Below are 23,712 nucleotides of genomic sequence, written 5' to 3' on the forward strand. Positions count from 1 at the left end.
ACGTTTCGGCCCACATTGGGGCCTTTATCAAGGATAAAGTGCTAGTGATAAATTAACAGTTGATCATAAACATATACTACTGTATATCCACAGTTATAAAAGCTAGAAGTAACGTACACACCTGTGAGTAATTTGTGTTCCTCGTAAACTAGACATAGTTTCTTCAAGGTTTTGCCTTAGATCTGCAATATTCTTTACAGTTCTCATCCTTCGTGTCTCTGGATCTTCTCCTGAACAGAACAGAAAATGAGCATAAACAATTAAAACAAGTACAGTATGTGCATATAACCTCTGCCTATTGTAGATTTTCTTTAACCTATAATTGGCTTTTTTGTTGGGTTAGATGTTCACCTTCCTATTAACTTTGCGCATGTTATAGATGAACCTATTGTAAGCAAGTCTTCAGTTGGTCTTCATCCTTTACTTAGTGTGTTTTTTGAATTACAATATATGATTTCCAGCCTGAAAATATAATTCTATCTGGTTCTTGGGTCAATGACCTTGGGCCTATGGAGATGTATCTATTCTTTTAAACATGATTAATAAAGACTTTATTTTTTAACTTATATTTTTGGCCTTGTGGATCCCTTGAGTGCCAGACAGTCCTGTTCTTTTGCTGTGTCTTGAGTCAATGACCCCAGCAACTAAAAAAACTGAATAACTATTAGGGTTCTATTTCATTATTTATTATAATCTTTCTTTTTAGGCCCTCTCCTTGGATCTGCTTAATTAAGTTCTAGCAGCCAGATACCATCTGAAAGTAAGAGCCTGAGGAATGCAGAACAAAAAAGTAAATGTAAAAAAAAAAGATAATATGCAAAATCTTTTTTTTTTATATTACAGTGTATTAGCAAACTAAAACAAAAGGTGTGTCAAAGGACAGCAGTAGAGAAGATGATAAGGTTGTTATTTTGATAAAAGGATACAAAACAGATATCAGTACTTCTCAAGCACAGGTATGGGATTATCTGGAAACCCATTATCCAGAATAGACATTTCCCATAGTAGCCATTTTATCCAAACAATCCACATTTTGAAAAATGATTTATTTTTTCTCTGTAATAATAAAACAGTAACGTGAGCTTGATCCAAACTAAGATATAATTAATCTTTTTTGGAAGCAAAACCAGCTTATTGGGTTTATTTAGTGTTTACATGATTTTCTAGTAGACATAAGCTATGAAGATCCAAATTATGTAACAATCCGTTATCCAGAAAACCCCAGGTCCCAAACATTCTATATAACAGGTCCCATACCTGTAAATTATTTATGCAAAAAGTAGAAAAGACAGTGTCATAAAGAATTGGGAAACCTGGTTGTTAAAACATGCCATACTAGTATACAGCACTGCAATATGATATTGAACCTGGCCTAGGAAGCAAAAGCTGCTGTATACTACACTGTATTGCAGCCATTACAAGCATACTTTTACATAAATACGACATTATTGAAACAGATTAACCAGAATATGTAGGGTAATAACCAAGAGCCAATTTGAAAATGTACATAGCTCAGTTCTTAACTCACCAATCATTTCATAATACAAAGCTTGCTCTAGGTCACCTAGCATGGTCATAATGACTTCCTCATCCAAGTCGGCAGTTCCTTCTCGTAGGTAACTTACTTCTTCCTCCTCTAACCAGCTTCTGGTAAAGTCGCCAAACGTTTCACTAGATATATCATCCGCAATCTGTGTATATTCTTCTTTTAAAACTGTTACTGTACCTGGACTTTCTATTAATTTGTATGATGAGTTCCTGTGTGATAAAATATTACATATTGGGGGCATATCCGCTGTATCCCAAGTTTTTGTAGAAGGCAGAGAATGCACTGACTTGGACAGAATCCTAGATAAGCTCCCAGCCTCAACTTTTTCTTCTTTTTGTGTGAAGCAGAGGTTTGACCTTGTGGATTCTTCATACCAATTTGCTAGATAGGAGCAGACCATTCCATTGTCAGTACTGCTCAGAAATGACAGGTTTGTTATAGTCTTTTGTTTCTGAAAAGAAGAATGTTTTCTGACATTCTTGCATTTAACAAGTGGCAGCTCAGTAGGACGTTGCATCTTTCAAAGACCATTTGTCATCTTTGAAAATTGAGATTTACATCCTGCTTTGGGGAATCGCTCAACCACCGCTTTGCAAAATACTGCCGTACAAAAGTTCTTATTTGTCACATCTGCCGACGATGCCTTTAGAAATCCCTTCTTGCAGAATATAAAATAGGCTCCATCAATTCACTAATCCAGCTTAGAAGTAAAATTGAGGTGGCTTTCTTCTACAAAGCACCAGACATATCCTGAAGAAATGCCTTAATTTTGCTAAGATTGAAAATATTTGTCTTGCTAACCTTGCTATTTCCTTCCATAAGACGAGTCTTCCAAATGCAGAGCTGTACCACACTTTCCATTCTCTGACACAGTGCTGCAACTACTATGCTCACGTCACAGCTCGATACAAGCCCAACTGAGGCAGTGAAACAAGGCTCCGCACAATGCTCCTGCTTACATTTTAGTATTCAGCCTGCATACCCAGATATTTGACTCTTCCCTTGCACTGCAGTACAGACTGCTAGCTGTCATGGCAGCAAGCAGTCTACCTATAAAACTATGCCAATAGCCTAGCTCACAATGCCACAGATCTACACCCAGAAAATAGCACAAATTTGTATACACAAATATATTTTATAAAGAAACAAACATTGTTTTCAAAAATTGCAAATCCACTTATAAAGAATTCCATTTTTAAAGTTTGTAGTTTAATACAGTAGTTTGACATAAGTGACGAGTGACATTTTTTGCCAAGTTTTGCTGTGAAAACGATGCACGTAGACACCAATGGGTGAAACAAATTGGTGAAAAAAAATGGGAAAAATGGGTGAATTGTGAATTGTCAGTGAAATGGATCACATTATCCCATCAGTATTTGACATGATTTATAGGAGATAAACTTGATTGGGACAATTACGCTGAATGGGTCCTTGTTTTTTTTTATGCATAAAGAAAGAAAATCTGATTCTAAGTAGCTTTCCAATATGCATTCAGTAACCATTTTCAATGTTTTAAAGATATTTGTAAATGCAATTACAATTGCCATTAGTATTTGTTTAACCCTTTTTGTTCTCTGAATCTTATTTTTAACACTGTTTCTAATAAATAACATCTAACACATGCTATTTAATTGTGTTTGTGTCCTACTTGTTCTAAAGTAGAACAGAAAATGATGATACTTTCTAAATACTTGAAAAAGATAAAAGTATAACATGCTGCCTCACCAGCTTTGATATGCAGAAGAGAAACTAAATAAGGGTTGCAAACACTGGATGCAAACATGGCAACTAAGATGTAAATAAAGCCAAAATAATAATAAAAGTGCAATATAGATTTGCACATAGAAGTGAGGGAATAATTTCTTGGGATGGGATGTGGCATGGAATGTTGCCAGTGTAGGGGCCCCTACGGGTTTATCTGCCCTGCAGCTTTAAGGCTCCCACCTTTTTCTTAGAGTGATCTGCCAGGAGAGGTGTGACAGCTTCCTGCCACACTGCACTATAGTGTGTGTAAGGAGTGGCCTCTTCCGCCTCTGGATGCTGATCCAGCTGGGTGTGCTCAGACGGGCTGAGTACAGAAGGCCCAGAAGAAGGCATGTGTCCTAGTAGGGGACCAGGTAACCCCGTGAATGAGGAACAGATATACTAGGGCAGACTTGTCATAGTCTCTCTAGGAGAGAAAGGCAGAGAGGTTAGAGAGAAAGAGCAGCTGAGCTCCAACAAGGATTTGCAGTAAGGGAGTAGCTTCCCAAAGGCTCTGTGTGTTGCCTACAGTCAGGGACCTCAGAGAAGAGGGACTGCAGGGTAGAAGCTGCTTGCCTGACAACTTCCAGAAGGGAATGTGTGTAAATTCTGCAAATGCCTAATGGAGGCTCTTCCTCATGAAATGCCTGTGTCTGCTCTAGGTGACCCTGCCTGCAGATCTGAGTGAACTCTCTATATGCTGTTGCCTCAACTCCTCCGTGAGTAGAAACCTGATGTCACTTGCCTCGTGCATAGTTCAATAAACCTTGTTCCTGTTTTATTAAGAACCTCCTGGTGCCCAAGTCTTTTGTTATTGCACAGTAGCCTGTGGGAGTTGTAGTTACACTACACCACACCTTTAATCTTCCATATAGTGAAGGCCCTAACCTGAAGTGTTAGAATCACGTGTAACACATGCTCTAGTGCACTAGCTGGTGAATTAACCCCGTATGGCCCAAATAGGTGTTACACCAGCTTAAACATGAACTCTGGGTCTCCAGAGTTTATGTTTAAGATGATTTAAAAGTTTTGTGGCTGGACGGGGCTGCTAATCTGTTGATGACACCCTATACATTGAGTGAAGGGCCACCAAAAATCTGGACATGGAATGTTGCCACACCACTTTACCCACTTTTTTGTTCTAGACACTGGTCTAGGTTTAGTGAATATCAGGCTACAAAACACACAAAACATGCAATGGGATATATACATATATATTCAGTACTGAAAGTGTATATGTTTTACTGCTCAAAGCAACAAAATTTGTTATGTTTTAGCATATTTTTATGTGCCATGTGTTACATTTTCCTGACTTTCAGCAAATATTGTTGGGAAAGTCTTCATTAATTTGAAAATGGATCGAACTGCTGGGATCCTTCTGGATTTCCAAGATAATATCTAATAAAACTGGCCCTAAGTTTATTGTTCTAAGTGTCAGGTTAGGAATTGTTTTAAAGGGTATTCTACCTGTACATCCATTCAGAGTTTTTTAATTATATGATATTATAATAAATACAATATAGGGCCAAAAGTAAACATCTATCCAATATCACATTCCAAAGTCAATGGAATAAATATGAAGCTGTTAAACTACCATCATAGCCCTTTATTCTTGAAGGAAGATTTTTCACCAAATGCTGGAACATTATTGGGATTTGCTTCTACTCATAAGTGATGAGGTAGGCCACTAAAGTTGGACTATCAGGCCTAGCTCATATTGGTGTTTTATTTCATCACATCAGTGTTCATTTGGGTTGAGGTCAAGATTCTGTGTCAAGTCATTCTGTGCTGTATGAACTTTACTTGATGAAATATCTACTTCCAGTTATTAGAAGGAATATTTACATATTTATAGGGATGGGCGAATTTTTTTGGCTTGTTTCGCTGAAAAAATTACGCCCATAGACTTGTATGGCGGCGTGCATCAAAAAAAAAGACGCGCGTCAAAACAATTTCGCCGCGCTACAAACTTTTTTTGACGCCCATAGACTTTAATGGGCGTCTGCGACATTTCACCGGTGGCGAATTTTTGCCAAAAAGAAACGGGTCAAATTCGCCCATACCTACATATTTTTGCTGTGTAGTGTATATACAATAGATAAAATGAATAATACATACGGATTGCTATATCACATCTATACCTAAGGCATTATGGAAAAAGTTGAGTCTATGTCAGCATAGAAATAGTATAAATGTACACAGTCTGAATAGTAACATTTCCACCAACATGTTCAATTTAAAGTAAATTACACAAGGAAAAAAAGCTCATATATTATAGGGACTAAGCTGGTAAACGAGTAATTCATATTTTATAAAGGTTTCCTGCCTTTCAGTCTTAAAGCTTTTGGGTAGTTTTCTCCCCTTTTATCCATAAAAATACAGACACATAAATCAGTGTTAAGAGATTGAATATAGAGAAATTATTAATATTATTACTTCTACAAAGTATTTCTAAAGTGCAAATATATGCTGCACAACAGAGGTGCACAGGTGTATACATGAAACATATAGATTACACCTACCAATACTGATGGTTAAAGAGCATGAGTTTAAGAAAGTCCTGTTCTCCCTGCTTTACCCAAAAGAAACTTTTCTATAAAATATGAGCCATCAAGAATATAAAAATGTTTATACAGAGGATAAAGGTGAAGCCCAGAGATTGAAAAAATGAACAGCAAAAAAAGAGGGAGAGGATATTTTTTCAAGTAAAAATGTTGTGTTAAAGATGTTGCATCCAATACATTAACTGACCACTCACCAGATATCTCCTCTAGGCACTGTTTGGCAGTCTTACTGTAGGATGATTCACCCTTGGTTGGACTTGTGCAGGAGTCAGCAGGTGGTACTAAAGTGCTGTCATTTTCAGTGTGTGTTCTGTAATAGAACAGTTTGAGTAATAATTTAATGCATTTTTAAAATTAATATTGCATACTGCAAACTCTATGCAAATTAATATGTTAAAACTTTATCCAGATTAGAAACACAATTTATGTAATGGTGGCCAAGAAAAAAAAAATCTATTTTAAAGAAGCATTTCCATAAATAATGCACAAGGGAAGTGCTACAGTTAGAAGAACTACACCACTCCAGAGATTACACAGTTATCTCACAAAAGCACCAAACCACTTGAAAATTACAGCTGGCTTTAATGCCTGTTATGATGTTCGTAATCAGTTCATGAAAATACACTTTTGCCATCAAAGAATTTTGCCTTTGCAGATCAAGCTCAGAATGGCCTGCCATTTATTTCAATGCCTTTTTAGATAAAATAGGACTTTTCAAAGTAGGGTTTGCTTTAATAATAACAAATATTTAACCCACTCTTAGGCCCGAACTGCTGATGAGCTGGCAGAGAGTAAATATAAATAACTTTCAATTATTTAGCCATATTTTGGTAGCCATCTCAGTGTAATATATAAAGATATCACCAATGATTACATTTTGTTCAAATATTTTTTCCATAAAAGATAACTGAATCAGTAGTAACTTTTCATGGCAGTGCTTAATTTCTGTTGACAGCTACATTTTGATGGATTAATGTAGCTAAGTTAGGAACTGTTTTTTTACTACAAAGAAAAGGAAACCAACAGTGGTGTAACTAAGACGTGCCAGGCCCTCCCTCAAAAAAATAGATTATGAAGCAAGGCGCTACTGCTACTAAACTTGATCCTGCCTGCCTGTCTGCATGCTCACGCTCCACTTGCAGAGTAAAAAGTGGCAGTGGCTGAAAGGGAATTTTTTAAAAATTATTAAGGGAGAAGACCTAGTGGTCCAGCTGCCCCCGTGACCTCTAGTAGTTATATAGCAGTGGAAATTATTTTTAAAAATTAGAATGATTTGCTGAAATGGACTCAATGGGAGTTGACCTTAATGTGCTTCTGAGCTTTTTGGATAATGTGTTTCCAGATAAGTGATCATAGACCTGTCTTGTGTTTATGTGAGTTTTTTTTTTTTTAAACATAGCTAAGTGTGTTTTTGTTGAAAACTTTCTCTATGCTGCTGTATTTTGAATGTGGGCCAACCACAAAAAATGCAAACATGCAGAATATAATGGAATCAATTACCTCTTACATTAATATATGCTCAGTCACGTGTCTTAAACACAAAGACAAAAAGTGTGTGCTAAAATGAAGCAGTACAGTTGTACTTATAAGTGTACAGTATACAGTAAATGCAATAAATGCATTCAGGGCTTCTCTTTGTGGATGCGGTTTGCACGACAAAGAAAGTCAAATTATTCATTTTTAATATTTCTCTGTATAAAGAAAGTTATTTAGAAAGCTGTTCATACCTGTAAATGAAAGGTGCCACAGTAGCAGTATTCGGGTGAGTGTACTGCTGTTGAGGGAGTTGCACAGTACCATTTCCTGTGCCTGCAGAAGAAATATGGGTTTTTCCTTCCAAGGGAGTAGTTGCCTTTTCACAGGCAGATGTTTTTTGTGTTAACTGAGTTTGACTGCCTTTTGTAGTCCTGCTTTTTTCTGGCTCTTTGGCAGCTGCAGAACCAGGAGATGTGGTCTGCTTTGCTGCAGGCACTTTTGACCCCGGTTTAGGTATCCCGCTTGATAAGGGAATCAAACTGTCCTTCTTAACAGCAGCTGTTTTGTTTCCTTTGGGGATCAAACTTGCAATTTTTGAACTCTTTTTTGATCCTTCCGATGTCTGTTCCTTTTCCTCTTTAGCAGCTTTTTCTGAGTTAGACTTATTTTTCTCCCGATTTTTATCATCTTTATCTTTTGGCTGAGGCAAAGACTTTTTATTGCTAATATTTTTGCTTCCAGCTTTTGGAGGTGCTAATTTAGGTGATACTTTGGGGCTGATAAAGCTAGAACCACCATCGTTTTCTCCGCATTCTGATAAGGTGTCATCCTCTCGAATTACTTCATTAGAAGACTGGGATCTTAACGAACCCTTGGTATTAAGTTTAAATTTTTCAAGCATGGATTTTTGTGCAGAAGATAATGTTTTACTTCCATCGGATAATGGAGGTTTTAATCTATCTGAAGATGGAGTTGGAGAGGTTGCAGGGCTGGGCTGCTTTACAGACAGCATGGTAGAAGTGGCACTGTGTTTGACATTCATGGATTTGCTGCGCCAAGGCTTACTGGCACTTGGGGAGGGTATGGCAGAGGCCACTTGCTGACCAGAGCTAGTGGGATATTGCACATTTCCATTCATGCCTGCAGACTGCTGAGGGCCTTTTGGTGATTCTAAAAGGATGCAAAAACATTATTGAAATTTGAATTAATATAATATATATATATCCAGAACTAGAAATGCCGGCACAACACGTATACGGTGCCTGGGTGCAGAGCTATGTATTAGTATTTACAATGGCTCAAAAGAAGCTAGCACACACAGGATTTATGGAGAAAAAAAGGGTTTTAGAAAGGCTAGGGACCTAGCCAAAACTTTAGTTTTTTTCTGTTAAAATAAAAACCTTTTTTTCTCCATAAGTCCTGTGTGTGCTAGCTTCTTTTGAGCCAATATATATAGATAGATATATATATATATATATATATATATATATATATATATATATATATATATATATATATATATACACACACACATTTCTATTCATAGCACGAAATAAATTATTTTATCATAATATAACAGTGTCAGGTGTTTGAAATTGTCAATGATTTGACACATTTACCCACAGTACCTACAGTTTAGGTTAAAAAATTAAGGTCAGGTGTTTCTAATGTCTTGATAAAACATCAAATTAAAGTATAATAAAAATAGTATATACTATAGTATAAAGTGATTCAGTGAAATGTCTTTGTACAGGGCAATGCGGCTGCTGCATTTCTCTGCTTATTGACCATACTCCATGGACATTGATCATTTTACCTATTGAATCCCTGGATTCATGCATATAGTGAAATTACGTATTTCTGGCAACACGGCCAAAAGGTTCTATTCTATTGTAGAGGCTTGCTCAGAGGGATTAAGGGATTCTGATCTCATGCAACAGCTGAAAGCTTACTTGGCATTTGAGGGGCCCAGCGCACAACACAGCATTAAAATGTAGTCTATGGGAGATGGCCTTCCTGTAAATCTTAATATCCAAGTCATGGATTCAATACCTGTATTTGAAACTACTAAGGGAAATATTGTAGACATTGATCTTTCAGCCCTACTGCTTGCATATTAAGCCCACGTTTCTGTTCTCTTTTCATGAATAGTCTCATATGTGAGAGGTGTTTTCAGTGTTAAGATTCATTTAAAAAGATATATATTATACTCATTTAAATTGCTCGAGCCTATTAAATCCAATCAAAACAAAGAATGGCTACAGATTATTAACTGCTACATCAGTGGTAATTTTGTGTCCACCTAATTCGTCTTTACATCTTTTTATAACTTACTATCTACTCTTAAATAACAATAGCATTCCAGTATTCAAAGTATTGTCATACTCCTAAATGAGGCGGTTTCATAGTAATTTATGTCACACTATGTGACCTGTCTGAATCCAGACCCCTGGACTATTTACAACCCACCCTAATTCATTGTATTATCTCTACATTTGATCTCTATCTATCTGTAACTTCCTAATTTATTGCCCATGAATACCTTCCACTGATCTAACAGTATATATGCGGTGCCTTTCCAGCTTTCATTTGTATTTTGCCTGACGAAGGGGCCTTGGTGCACGGAAAGCTTGCAATGTATTTTTATTGTTAGCCAATATAGGTATCACTTCTACAATACTTTTTGTATTTGTTTGTTTTTTTATTTGTTATTTTTGCTACTGGCTAACACGGTACCATAGTTTTTGTTTTGTGCATAGTATTTCATGGTCATTTTTTCTTTCATGTGTGTTGGGGGCTTGTGCTGTAATCCATTATGTGAACACTGGCCCCATCTTGTGGCCACTGTGATAATTACTAGAAAATGTCAAATGTCTAATATAATTTTTTACATAAAACTTTTTAATATTTACATGTGTGCATTTCAGGTTTAAAGATGCACCATCACTTGAAAAAAAGTATCTTACAGTTTGTATATTTAACAATTTATTGTTATCCTGTAACTTGCCAAACAGGAAAAATACAATAAAATTAATGAAAACTACTTGTAAATACAAGCCTTCTCAATGGCAGTTATTAGCATACCTACACTATTGCAGAATAGGTTATAAGTAGATACCATTGAGCATATTTAATCCTACTGTAAAATTGGGTTGTTGTTTGTGGCTACAGTTTGGTGCAGCAAGAATTTGTGCCTGACACAAATGAGTGCAACATATTGCATATAATCTCTGCATAAGAAAGAGAGACCAGAACATTTTTTTTCTTATAGACAATCTGTAAATTGTCTCACTTCAAATATTTTTCCCCTGACAGCTATATATCAATAGTTACTGGGAAAGTTGTTCAGCAGTGTATGTTCCTTTGAGAAGAACTGTACCTCAAAGTTGTCCACTAGATCTTTTTTAAGTTGGTAGGGCAATTTCAGGACTGGAGTATTTGGATTGAATGATCTTACTCCTTTTATATTACTGATAACCCTTGGAGTCCTCAAAATCTCATCTGTTTAATTAGGTGGGGCACTCTGCTGCTACTGTATGTACTGTGAGATTCAGGTTAGCTGGGATCATAAGCACGATACTGTTTTAGCACACAAACGGGAGCCAAAGGCCAACTTTAACAGTTTTATGCAGCTTGCCTGGCTTTTCATTATAAGCAATATGCACAGTTTCAGCCCACTGGCTTCAAATTAGGAACAGCAGTTCTGATTTAACACCCAGAGTCCTCTGTTAAACTTCCAGCACACAGTCTTTTAGGGGGGGTTTCCATTTCTTTCTCCAGTAACTTGTTGATATTTCGCAAAAGTGCAGCTCAGAATGAAAAACAGTCTCCTACCCAGCTACTCCCTCACACACTGGGAAATGCTGTTTAAAGGAGAACTCAACCCCCTGCATACTTCAATAGCCCTGAAAATGTTTCTCACCAAAAGTGAATAGAAAACGCAGTGAAGCTTGTGGGCGCCATCTTCCAGATCGCTGGTCTTCATCTGTAAAATAGAGCCATATTGATGCATGTGCAGTTGGAGCAGACTTCCAGTTTGAACCAACTGTGCATGCACCAAAAGTGCTGGAATTTGTCAAAGAGGACCCGAAGAAATCTGAAGCGGACCCAAAAAAATCCGAAGATCCAGAACATGGCGCCCACATGCTCCACTGCTCTTGCTCTGCACTGTTAGGTGAGAAATATTTTAGATATTATATGTGCTAAGGACTTTCCCAGGTACAGTATTCTGTCAGCCATCCTGTTACAGAATGTACTATAGCTCTCAGTTCTCTAGAATCCTTCTATGTTTTGAGACCCTCTGAAGTTGTAAATATATTTCCAAGGCTGTGATTCTTAACTGTAGACTCCTTTTTTATGTCTCATGTGCCTGGCAATATGCATGCTAAGAAAACTCCATTATGCAGTGCTGTGTAAGTATCTCTATGTTTGGCTGTAAGCACATTTATTTCTATTGAACAAGTTTTTTTCTGTGGCATGATTATCAATATCTCTTATCAATGTAGGTGTTTTTTTCAGTTTTTTTTAATATATGCTATGTTATTTCACAGTTATAGTGTTCCTGTTTATAAGTTTATAATTTCTTGTCTGTTAGCAGTTTTTTTATTCTTATTTTTCCTTGACTGTTTATAAATACTTTCCATGTCTTTGAATGCCTAGCTCTTTGCACAAACATCTCATGCATTACAATATATATTGTAGAGATTCTATTTTTAGAATCTATGCAATTTCAGCCATAAAACCAATGTTTTCTATAAAATAACAGGTAACTACTGCATATGCTTCCAAAACTACATGGATATAAAAACACTCCAAAATAAACAAAGTATGGCATGCACAAGTTATCACAAAAAATTATGTGTATTGTATCTTTACTAGTGCTTTAGTTTTGTATTTTATACAATATGTCAATCATAATGGATATTTTGAGGTGCTTCCTGCTAATTTCTAGCAAATGCTTAATTAAACTGTTATTGAAAGAATGTAACAGAAAACAGAAGAGCAGGTTTCATACACTGTTAGTTGGAGTATCACATTTCCATGATCCATGATTTCTCTATGATCCTTGCCCACTGTATTGCAAAAAATATATTTATATCTACAACAGCAAACCACTTAGAAGAGTTTTTTTTTATATCTTTATACTTATTATAAAAATAAGTAAGAGAAACCCTTTTATAGAGGTTTCTCACAAACAAGAAGATAATAGTTTAATAGCCATTGTATGACTTGTAGTTTGATCCGATTGCTACTTTATTTAATTATTTTCCCAGTTGAATTTCATTAAGAGACCCTAGGATAGAAAGTGCCTCTGGACTCTACTTCGAAGATCCCAATTATATTTTGCATTTGGCTTAATAGTCTATAAAATATAATTGCTAGCAGAATCCACTGTCAAATGTCTCAGCCTTTCAGATATTTGGAAAAATAACGAATGGAGAAAAAAATACAAAAGAATTATAAACTCAGACTTTGTATTATGAAATATGTCTTCTATATTTCACACAATTTAAATGTAGTATGTGGCATAGTCTTACCTTTTTCATTGCCATTTGCATAATGAGGTGGTTTATTTTTGTCAATGCTGTTAAAGCTCTGACTTCTTCGATTTAAATTAGCTGTTCCCTGACCCTTGGTACTGCTGCCTGCAGCTGGCACCCGGGAAGGACCTGGAAGTCTAGGCACACAAACACAAAACTATATCAATGCTCAAACAGAATAGGAGATTTTCTTACCAGACAATGCAATAACAATGAACAGAACAGGGATATTATGGTGCAGCTATATATAGGAAAAGAAAAGCAAAATAACAGTACTCTTATAGTAAAAGTAAAAGATACTTATTACACTTATCATACTTGTAGAAATTTTAAAAAGCAGCTCTGTTATTTCTGTAGGTCATATATAAAAGTTGATAAAGGGCACCTGTTGCCAAAATATATTATCCCTAACCAAAGGTGCGGCCTAGTAGAGCCTGCACTACTGTAACAGTAGTTTGTTTTTTTTAAATTGCCCTCAACTAGCGTTAGGACACTGTCAGAGCTGTCAGAGCTGTCAGAGCTAATGTACATAACGCACTTCTGATGTCAAGCACATGCGCATGATGAACAAGTTGCATTCGCTCATTATGCATTCATGTGCCCCAACATGGCAGCTCAAACCAGGAGCTCCCTCCCGGTACAAGTGTCCTAGTGTTGGCAGGGAGGGAATTTTTTTTAAAAATACTACGGTTACACCCAACAGGAGTGCCGGCACTATTAGGGTGCACCTTTGGTTAGGGATAATATGCAGATGAAGCCAATTTGGTTTGTGTGTTTGACACAGAATAACTAAACCCAGATATCCCACTTATCCCATTTAACACAGAAAATTGCGTCACAGCTTCCCATCTAATTAAAGCGTTCACCATTGTGAACAATGGTGTTTTGGTATGGTAATGAAAAGGTTAAATGCATTAAATTAGTTAAAATTACTTTAGATAACACAGATTCTTCAATTAATCCGAGTCATGACGCATTTAACACACCAAGTGGCTTCATCTGTATTTTGTCAACAGGTGCCCTTTAAGGTTGAACACAGATACAGATTATGTTCAGTTTTGGCAAACAGTAATTTTCTTTAGTCTAGATAAGGACCACAGACTCAATGTGAGATTCAATTATTGTAACTGTAAGGGTGAAAGAGCTTACCCCTATGTGCTAATCTAACAAGCATCTGTGGCTCTTGTTGAACTCGGAACCATACACCAAACTGAAAATCCAGAATGAGGAGAAGAGTGCAGCAGATACAGGTTTGACCTAGCCATAGGATCGGCACTAAGGACATGATCTAGTTGCAGCCTGCATCTCCTGTCACTAGCTAAGTAGAGCATCATTTACATGTGCAAGTTGGGTGGGAGGCAGAAGGGAGAACGCCTACATGCCTCCCACTTCCACTGCCTAATGTTGAGAATGTTCTATTAAAGGGGCTAGACACAGGTCTCTGTGCTATGAAATGGAACGCAGAGACCACTCTGCAACATTAAAGACATGCAATTCTAGTAGAAACAGCATTACTAAAATTGCATATAATATATAACCACATGTAGGGATATAAAGGGTTAATTCCCCTCTGTTCCTTAAAATGTGAAACCACATGTTGGGAAATCCCCTGCCTCTGAGCTACAGGGTCTACCTAGAGTCTTGGGAGGGGCTGGAGCCTTGTCCCAGTGCAGTGTGTCTGGCATATAGGGTGTCACAAGGTGTCGCTGTTGCACCACCTTTGGATATATAAGAGGGCCATGTGCTCACATTTGCCATTCCTGCTTTCACTTTCACTGAGAGAGGGTGGACAGAAACTGCTGTAAAGATGTAAGAGGCAAAAAGCTGGAGGACCCCCTGGATGGCTGGGTGCAGCAGCCCCAAGCCTGGGAGCTAGACCAGGAGGCTCTGAAGCTCGTAAATGCAAAACTGCACTTTTACATGCTTGTAGAAGAGTGCAGGGAGCTATAGTTTAGCTGGATGATGAAGCAAGTTGTGTGCTTGGTAAAGAGAGCCTGGAGCTTCTGAGGATGTCATTGCTGTGGATGCCTGTTTCAGCTCTGAGGCAGGGTTAAAAAAAAGGATCCAGCGTTTCTCCTGTGTGTGATACAGGCTTTGTTCTGGCGCCTGCTACGTGGGAATAAATACCTTTGTCTAGTAGGAAAGGTATTTGGGCAGGTAGCCCTACCTGGAAAACTTAAGAGCTCTTTGGGGGAAAAGGGACTGAGACTCGTTGTCCACCAGGAGTGGAGTGGGGACTTTACCTGGCAAGGAGGTGCCAGGAATGAACAGCAGATATCCCCAGGGTAGTGGGTCATTTATATCATGCAAATGTATATTTTACTTTGCCTTTAATCTTGCATAAAGTTATATTTGTTACACAGAAATGTGTGTGTCTGAATGTTTTCCTAATGGGGCCACCCGCAGGTGAATTCCCAGATCCCATTAGGTGGAGTCACTGCCAAGAGAGGAAATTCCCAGTACCCTTTCACCTTGCAAAGGGGACTCAGGACTTGCATTGGTTATTTGGTAAGAAGGTACAACCTTGGCACCAGGGGGGTCGCCAAGAGAGTGTTACACATGTATAAAATGTTACTAAGTATAGTAGATTCAAAGTTATTTTTATAATTGGGTTTTATTTATTACACTTCAAGTGTAAAACTCTGGCTTAAAGTGTTTTATCTTACCTGATATGCTTAATAACCTGCTATGTAGAATTGCTTTTAAGGCCTGTGCCTGCATTTAAAGAAATTGTACATTTGAAACTGCGCATATTTTATAGTAGCATAATGTTTTTATATAAACATTATTTTCATGTACAGTATTAGGAGTTTCTGAACCGAGATATTAGTATGCAAGATAGAAAATCCCTTTGAAAATATTAAGGCTGGTAGGATTGAATATGCTAGTATGCAGTTTATAATTATTTTACTTTTTTATGTTACACTATTTAGTTTAAATAAAGCACAGTTCTGGATCATTACAAGTTTAGATTTTTTTAATGTATGAGCTCTTCCTTGAAGTTCAGCTGTTGTAAATTTCCTTTTGCATTTGCGTTTATTAAGCAACAGAAAACACTTTTGCCATCTGACATGTATTTAATGCAGTATTTATTTGTTCTGGCACATTGCTATTTCACTTTTAAATTGCATATTTATCTAACTGTAGCACTTCAGTGGTAATCCTCCACATGTAGGTTTACATAAAACGTGAAGCTATCTGCACTGTCAGCATCGCCAGCAGCAGAGAAATATAACACTTTATAATCTGGCGTTACACCATCTAATTTTTCTATAAAGTGATGGGGAAAAATGACACTGTATGTTACATAATCTGTGCCATGGACAAAGTGGTCTCCTGTATATCTGGGAGCAATCAATATATAAAAATATCATCCCAAACCACAAAAGTTATGTATGCCTCAAAAACCCTCACCTATACCAGTGCTCAGATAAACCACAAACGAATGAGAAACTGTGGAACCAATGACTTCATATTCAAAGCACACTGGAAAATTATTGATGTAATGTAGACTAAAACAAAAGTACTCAACTGTAAGGGCATTATTAAAAACTAAAAAACTTTCAAATAAAATAAGTGAACTTGTATGAAGTGCGTTTTAACACAATATTAAAAAATAGAGAAGCTGTCAGTACACATTTTAAAAATGCAGTTTCTAATAGTTCTTCAACATGCAGTATAATAAACTCATTAAGTGGTCAAAAACATCCAAGCATCAACATGACAGTGCACTTTGTACATGTCTCGGTATTAATATCTAAACTAGTTGAGAAATAGCCGAATAAATCAGCTAATATACTTCCCTATATTGCACAGTGAGAATAACACAAACAAATACAAAGAAGAAAGATAACTGTTGTTTGCAATTTAGGTTTATAAAATATACTTTTGCCCATACATGGGTCAAATAAAACAACTGAATCAGTAACTCAGAGAAACCTGATTAAAAAAGGTAAAGTAAAAGAGGAAAAATTAGAACTAGAACAAGAATTAGGGACTGACACTGTAGTACAGTATAATTATAATAAACAGTGAAGATATTATGAAACTTGCACATTTTAATTTTCTTGTCTTTGTAAATTAAGGCAAGTTACTTATATGGGCCAGGTAAATAATGCATTCAAATTACAGTATACCTTCTGTCTATATCCCAACATTAACATTCAGTAAAAAATCTGATCCTCAAATCATGCAGTGCAATGCCCTAACGCAGGGCTGTCCAACTGGCGGCCCGCGGGCTGACCCCCCCTTATTTGGCCCTCCATATCAAAGTCTGCCTGCTGTGTCTGCTTACCATGTATAAAATTTAAAAGGTATCACTACAGAGATTGACTGGTCCCTGCATTGTTTAAACCTCAAATTCACACTATAATCCCCTGTATTGTTCACACCAGTGATACCCCCCTGTATTGTTCACACTTGTGACACCTCTATTGTTCACTCCCCTAAAGTCCTGTACTGTTCACACCTGAGACCCAGACTGAAACTGCCCACATTGTTCACCTGTTCACACTTTATACAAAATGCTAATGGAGCACCAGCACTGTGTCACTGTATGTAGTACATTTTAGACTGGTCCTGATTCCTGTCTCCTGCTCTGTTCTGCCTTCCATATGCTCCCTGTGTGTGTCATACTTTGCTATTTGTTCTGGGGGTTTGTTAGCATTTGAAAATTATTGTTAGTGGCCCCTAAAGTGTTTAATCATATGATGGGGTACTGTATTAAACACAGTGGAGGAGGAGGCATATGGATTTATGGGTATGTCTTAATATGACTTAGCTTTTTTCCCATATGACTGGCATCCTTGCCAGGGCAGGCACAAGGTAGTTCAGCACCCTAGGCAAGAGCTTCAATCAGTGCCCCCCTGTCCTGCATTACCATCTACCTCCTTACCATGATGGTTTTTAAATAAAGAAAGCAAGAAAATATACAACACTTTTTCATTTATATTACTGCCCCCTGTACCTGTACCAGCAAGCCAAGTAGCCATCCATAATACACCCCCCATACCTGTGCCAGCAGCCATCCATCATACAGCCCTCCTACAGCCATCATATTGCCCCAATCTTTACCTGTGCCAGCAGCAGCAAAAAATAAAACTGATCACATCATATTGCCCCCAAATATTTATGTACCTGTTCCAGTGTTCAGCCCAGCAGCAACAGCAAACATATGGCCCCCATATCTGTACCTGATGTGCCAGCAGGAAGCTTCACACTTTCACAGTAATAGAAAGAATGTTTACAGCAGTGCAGCAAGGCTGAGAGCAGCAAGCGAGAGCCACACCAAGCAGGCCGCCAGTTCTCTGCCTCTGTCTCTGTCACCCAACACATCAGTGACATCATTGACACATATACGCACGTCGCACCGCACAGAAGGAGCTATTACTTGCCGGCAAGAGGGAGAAGGTGAAGGAGATGGATTCCACCCAACTGGGTGACCATGATTACTGAAATAAATTATTAAATAAACGCTTGAAAAAAATTAAAAAACAAAAAGAAATCCCCTTAAAAGTGCGCCCCTCAATGATGGCGCCCTAGACAGCCGCCTACTCTGCCTACCCCTAGTTCTGGCCCCGATCCCTGCAGTGAGCACCAACCATTTGGGTTTTTGTGTGCTATTAATGTGGACATGGTCTTGCAGTAACATGGGTGTGGTTTAAAGTGGGTGTGGTCTAAAACAGGGAGTGGCTAACACTGGCTTCCATTATTGTCCCTCCACCATGTAGATTGGAAAAATTCCTGCCCTCGGTACCATAGAAGTTGGACAGCACTGCCCTAACGTATAACAGTGACCTTCTTTCATTTAGTTTGATGAAGCTTTACAAATTTTTTTCTCTTGACCCATGATAAGCTAATATATTTTCTCTGTTATACAAATCAGTTCTGTGCAAGCTAGACCACCCAGCCTGCTTAGCCAGTTATATGTCATTAATATAATTAATAATCCAGGTCCACGTGTGGCTGGTCAGTAAGTGCTGCAGGAGAGAGAGCCTTGATGGCTAAAGGATACATCAACCTGCAGTTACTTTCAGTAAAGCATAAATATGTATGACCCCCCCAAAAGTAAAGGGTATTTTAATGCAAAAGCCTAATTCCTTCTTTAAATGCTGTGGTGCAAACAACAAAGAAATATATATGGGGTACTATTAATGTCATGACTGGACTAATTGAAACAATTACAGTTGGTATGAACAACTTAATTGGTGTATTTTTGATTAGGAAAGACTCTTAAGAAATAAAATAATTTAACTACCAAGAAAATGAAATCCCATCAAAGAGAAGTAAGCAATAAACTGAACAAATTATTGAATACAAATTGTAATATTTATACTTACTTTACAGGTAAGGAATCTCATAAGTGCATGAAATCATATTCAATTGAACTTCTGTTCATCTAGTCTATTCCAGAAATGAAAAACTTTTAGCTGCTATCTAAAAAAAATTCTGCTGGTCAATCTCATTCCCTGCATATTTGCTTGACTCCTCTATTTAATGATTCACCCTATGTTTGCTTGAGTCTGTTTCAATCAGTTGCAGAAAAGACACAGGGTAATGTCATGGCTAGTTTTAAATTCAAGTTTTTATTACAAATATGTATGAAGTAAAATGGCATTTTGAAAGCCTCCTTAAATAATAGGACAACCTGCTAACTTGTTTGCTACAGTAATTCATTTTTCAACAACATGACCTGTTAGAAGGGGTATAATATCCAAAATCCAGCAAAAATTGCAGCCTTTGATCTTTTGCATGGCAAGGTCAGAATGCACACCTGCAAGTAGCGTTTTCCACCATTATATATTCAATGCCCAAGAAATGTCTGAAAACAGCATGACATGAATTTTGATAGGCAGTGTCCATTTATGTAGAGGACTGTAGTGTGGTATTTGTGCCTGCAAAATATGCCAGTGGCGAAAATGCTGTCTCCCATTAGTTTTAAAGTTAATGTTTGATTTAAGTCTACTTCCCATCACAGTCATGAACTGCAGTCATTACTGCACAACGAAAACACAATAAAACATCTCTGAAAAGTTTCTTTTCTCCCATTCTCTGCCACTCATCATTTTGACAAGACCCATCTAGACCACTTTGTGGATAATTATTATCAATAATCCTTACAATGTAAGTTCTCAGTCAGTTTGTTGTTGGGCACTACCATTGTGTACAGTATTAAAAAAAATGCTGGTCTTCAGAAAATGAATGAACAATATTACCGAAAATGAATAAACAAGTTTGGATAGAGACACCATTTAGTGCTAGTGGCAGAAGGGAGAAATTATTTAGTCTTACTCTCCCACAGTAAAAAAAGGGGGTAATGATTTACATATAACCCTAAGCATTTACAACAAAGCTGTTTTTCTTCTTTGTAGTGTAAATGAATACACATGGACAAATGAATATAAGATTCTAGAGAAACACATAACAACAATTAATGAAACAGGCAATATTATGAAAATGCTAAATATTATAGAATTGTACAAATGGCAAAACAGAATAACACAAATTACATGTTTTTTGCAAAACTACAAAGTTGAGTATTTAGATGTATCCAGTATACTTTTTGCTGGCCTATGTGTATTTACTATACATATAAAACAAAGCACACCAGTTTTCGTCACAGGACATTACATGGCAGTAAGAACAAATACAATGAATGATTCAGAAATGCACCAGAAAGGCATAGGCCAGCCAATATGTATCACACTACCAATCATAAAAATAACTTTTATTTATTTATTTAAAATAATTAAAAACAAGCGTTCACTTTAAAACTGCAAAACAAAAAAAAATTATCATTCTAAATAATTAAATGTAATTGTTTAATTTATTCTGAAACTGTTGTAATAATAATATTTGTTCTACCTCTAAGCAACATGACACCTGCATACACTGCTTTGGGTTGTGCATAACTAGCACACAATAGGTTTCATTTAACTGACCTAGTAGTCTTTTTTTGATTGGTTGCAATTCCACTGTGATTAGACTGAGTTGCATATCTGGCTGTCAGACTGTGTGAGAAGAAACAGAAAAATTAAATGGAAGAATGGATTGCACCATGCATATAAACAGAGAATAAGACACAAAGCAACATGGTGTAGACTTGCAGTGAAAAAGTGAAACAATGAGTTTAGCATATTTGATGTGTAACAAGACATAGGGAAGATATGGAACAAACCATGTACATTCCATTCCAGACATTAAGAACATTTAAATAAAAAATGAAGATCTTATCTAAATCACTTTTTGCTGGCTCTTTGACACACAGTATTTACTCGGAACATTACAGCATTATTTCCTATTAGTAAGAACTTTTACTCATATAGTACATTACTGTATATATAAATTTATGTGTGGGTGTTTTTGCTTTTATATTTAAATAAAATATGGATTTAAATGTAAAAAGTTGGACTGCAGCATAATTAGAAAGTGATATAAACGCAATAACTATATAGTATATTGCCCACAACTGTGTTATCATTCATTACACTGGTATGGGACCTGTTATCCAGAATGCTAGGTAGCTGGAATTTCCAGAAAAGGAATGATTCTGTACTGTGGATCACCATATTTTAAGAGGCCCATTTAACATCAAATTGCGATTTTTTTCGATGACTCTCGAAAAATTCATGGTTTTCCTGTATTTCTAAAAAGCTGTAAAAAATTTAAATTTATTACCACAAAAAAAAACTTTAATGCCAAACTTCGCCAAGCAAAAGTTTTTGAGGTGCTATAGAAGTCAATGGGAGCTGCGCTGCAAAAAAAAAAAACTTCACTAGGAATTTTGTGAAAAACGTTTTTACAGGTTTTCAAGTTATTAGTATCGTTCGCACTATTTATATTCAGATCTTTTAATAAATTCAATGACAATCGTAGTTTCAGATAATGAGAGTTTAGTTGCACTTTCAAAAACCTCTAAAACCCCTAAAATCCCACCTTTAATAAATAAGATTCAAATGGGGGAATGTAATAACAGGTGCAAAGAGTAAAACAGTTTGCACAAAGAAGAGTAAAAATTAGCATTTGCCAATGTACTTTTCTTCCTTAAACTGTAATTGCATTGTGAATTTAAATTGCACACTTTGGGGCCGATTCACTAACTTCGAGTGAAGGATTCGAAGTAAAAAAACTTCGAATTTTTGTGCTCCTCGACTATCGAATTGGCGTAAATTCGCCTGAGTAGAATGATTCGAATAGATCGAGCGCAAAAACGCTGCGACTATTCGCCATTCGATAGTCGAAGTACTGTCTCTTTTAAAAATACTTCGACTGCCTACTTCGCCACCTAAAACCTACCGAATTGCTTTAAAAGCCTATGGGAAAGTCCCATAGGCTTGTTTTCCAAGTTTTTGATCGAATAAAAAGGCATTCGATCGAATGAAAATCCTTCGAGCGAATATTCGATCGAGCGCCTATTCGCCTGGCGAATATTCGCCAATTCGACTATTCGCCAGCGCGTAAATTCGCCCGAATTGTCTATTCGATTCTATTCGATTCTATTCCCCAGTCGAATTTCGAGGGATTTAACCCCTCGAAATTCGACCCTTGATGAATTTGCCCCATAGTGTTTGAAGGTGCCATAATTAGTGATGAGTGACATTTTTCGGAAATTTTATAACGCTCATTCGCCCATCACAAGTTGTAACCTTTTGGAGCAAACATAACTTTTCCAGTAAGAAATGTTAATTCATTCACTGTGCACTGGAGCAAACTATAACATTTGCAAACCTTCCTCCACTGTTGGAAGTAGTCGCAAAAGCTATATTAAATTCGCACAAAGGAAAATTTGTTTGCACAGGCATAACTTTTCAGATTGCGAATATTTTTTCTGTTAGCAACTTTTATTACATTCCCCCATTAGTCTACTAAAATAATGTAAACATCAATTAAACTCAATAAGATTGTTTTGTCTCCACTATGGATTAATTATATCTTAGTGTGGACCATGTACAAGGTACCGTTTTATTATTATAGAGAAAAAGGTAATACATCTTAAAAAAGTAAATTATTTCATTAACATAGACGCTCTGGCAGATGGCTTTTCTGAAAAATGGGTTTCAGGATAATGAATCCCATACCGCTATATACTGCATGCCCTTTACAGTCTGAGCATAGCTATTTCTTTTTTCCTAAAAGAACAAAAAGACATTTGCAACATAGAAGGCATATTAGAATGGCAGACCACATTTTTAGATTAAAATGAAAGGAAAACTAAACCCCTTTTGCCTCCTTTCCCTTTTCTCAAATATCATAAGTATTTTCCCTTTCTTAGTAGTCATGGTATATGTTAGCTAGAGACAAGATAAAAATACCCAATAATGATATAAAACAGCAAATCTGTTGTTATTAGTACTATGAATTTTAACAGAACACATTGTACAGTATTTCCAATAGTAGAAAGGTTCTTTAGTGCTCATAAACAGGTTTTTATGTGAAGTATAGTGTTGCTTTTCCTTTGTAACCAAATGGTGGGAAAGACCAGGTCTAAGTTAAGAACAACAATTCATCCACAATGACCTTATCAGCATTCACAGTAAGTAGCTATTTTGCACCATTTCGATTAATAGGTTTACCAATTACCAGGGACAGATATATAAAACATACATCTGAAGTAGATTACAACTACTTAAGAAAGAATAGCCTTATGATAAGGTGGAAACATTTTTACTCCAATTTACACCATATTAACTGTCATGGTGTGGTGTTTGTGCAGATGGCCTGTAGATGTCACTGTGTTCAGACTTATACTGTGTATACATCCTGTCAGCTTAAAAGTGAAAGTGTTGTGTAATGTCTGCATGAGTCTCTGCTAATAAAGCACTGCTATACTCTACTCATCCTC

At 36.8% G+C, this 23,712-nt stretch overlaps 1 protein-coding gene across 6 annotated transcripts in view; it reads right to left on the reverse strand.

Annotated features, from left to right (window-relative positions):
• nav3.S (neuron navigator 3 S homeolog) overlaps positions 1-23,712 on the reverse strand; it is a 386,349-nt gene that overhangs the window by 65,163 nt on the left and 297,474 nt on the right. For 5 of the 6 annotated variants that reach the window (XM_018255933.2, XM_018255927.2, XM_041588591.1 and 2 more), the window contains 5 exons: positions 20,813-20,881; positions 12,870-13,009; positions 7,584-8,502; positions 6,051-6,166; positions 122-230 (listed from right to left, as the gene is read on the reverse strand). In XM_018255933.2, coding sequence (XP_018111422.1) covers positions 122-230; positions 6,051-6,166; positions 7,584-8,502; positions 12,870-13,009; positions 20,813-20,881 — 1,353 coding nt within the window. The remainder of the gene's footprint in view (positions 1-121; positions 231-6,050; positions 6,167-7,583; positions 8,503-12,869; positions 13,010-20,812; positions 20,882-23,712) is intronic. The other variant, XM_041588590.1, reaches the window with a different exon arrangement.

This window comes from Xenopus laevis, chromosome 3S, assembly GCF_017654675.1.
Source record: "Xenopus laevis strain J_2021 chromosome 3S, Xenopus_laevis_v10.1, whole genome shotgun sequence".
Lineage (NCBI taxonomy): Eukaryota > Metazoa > Chordata > Amphibia > Anura > Pipidae > Xenopus > Xenopus laevis.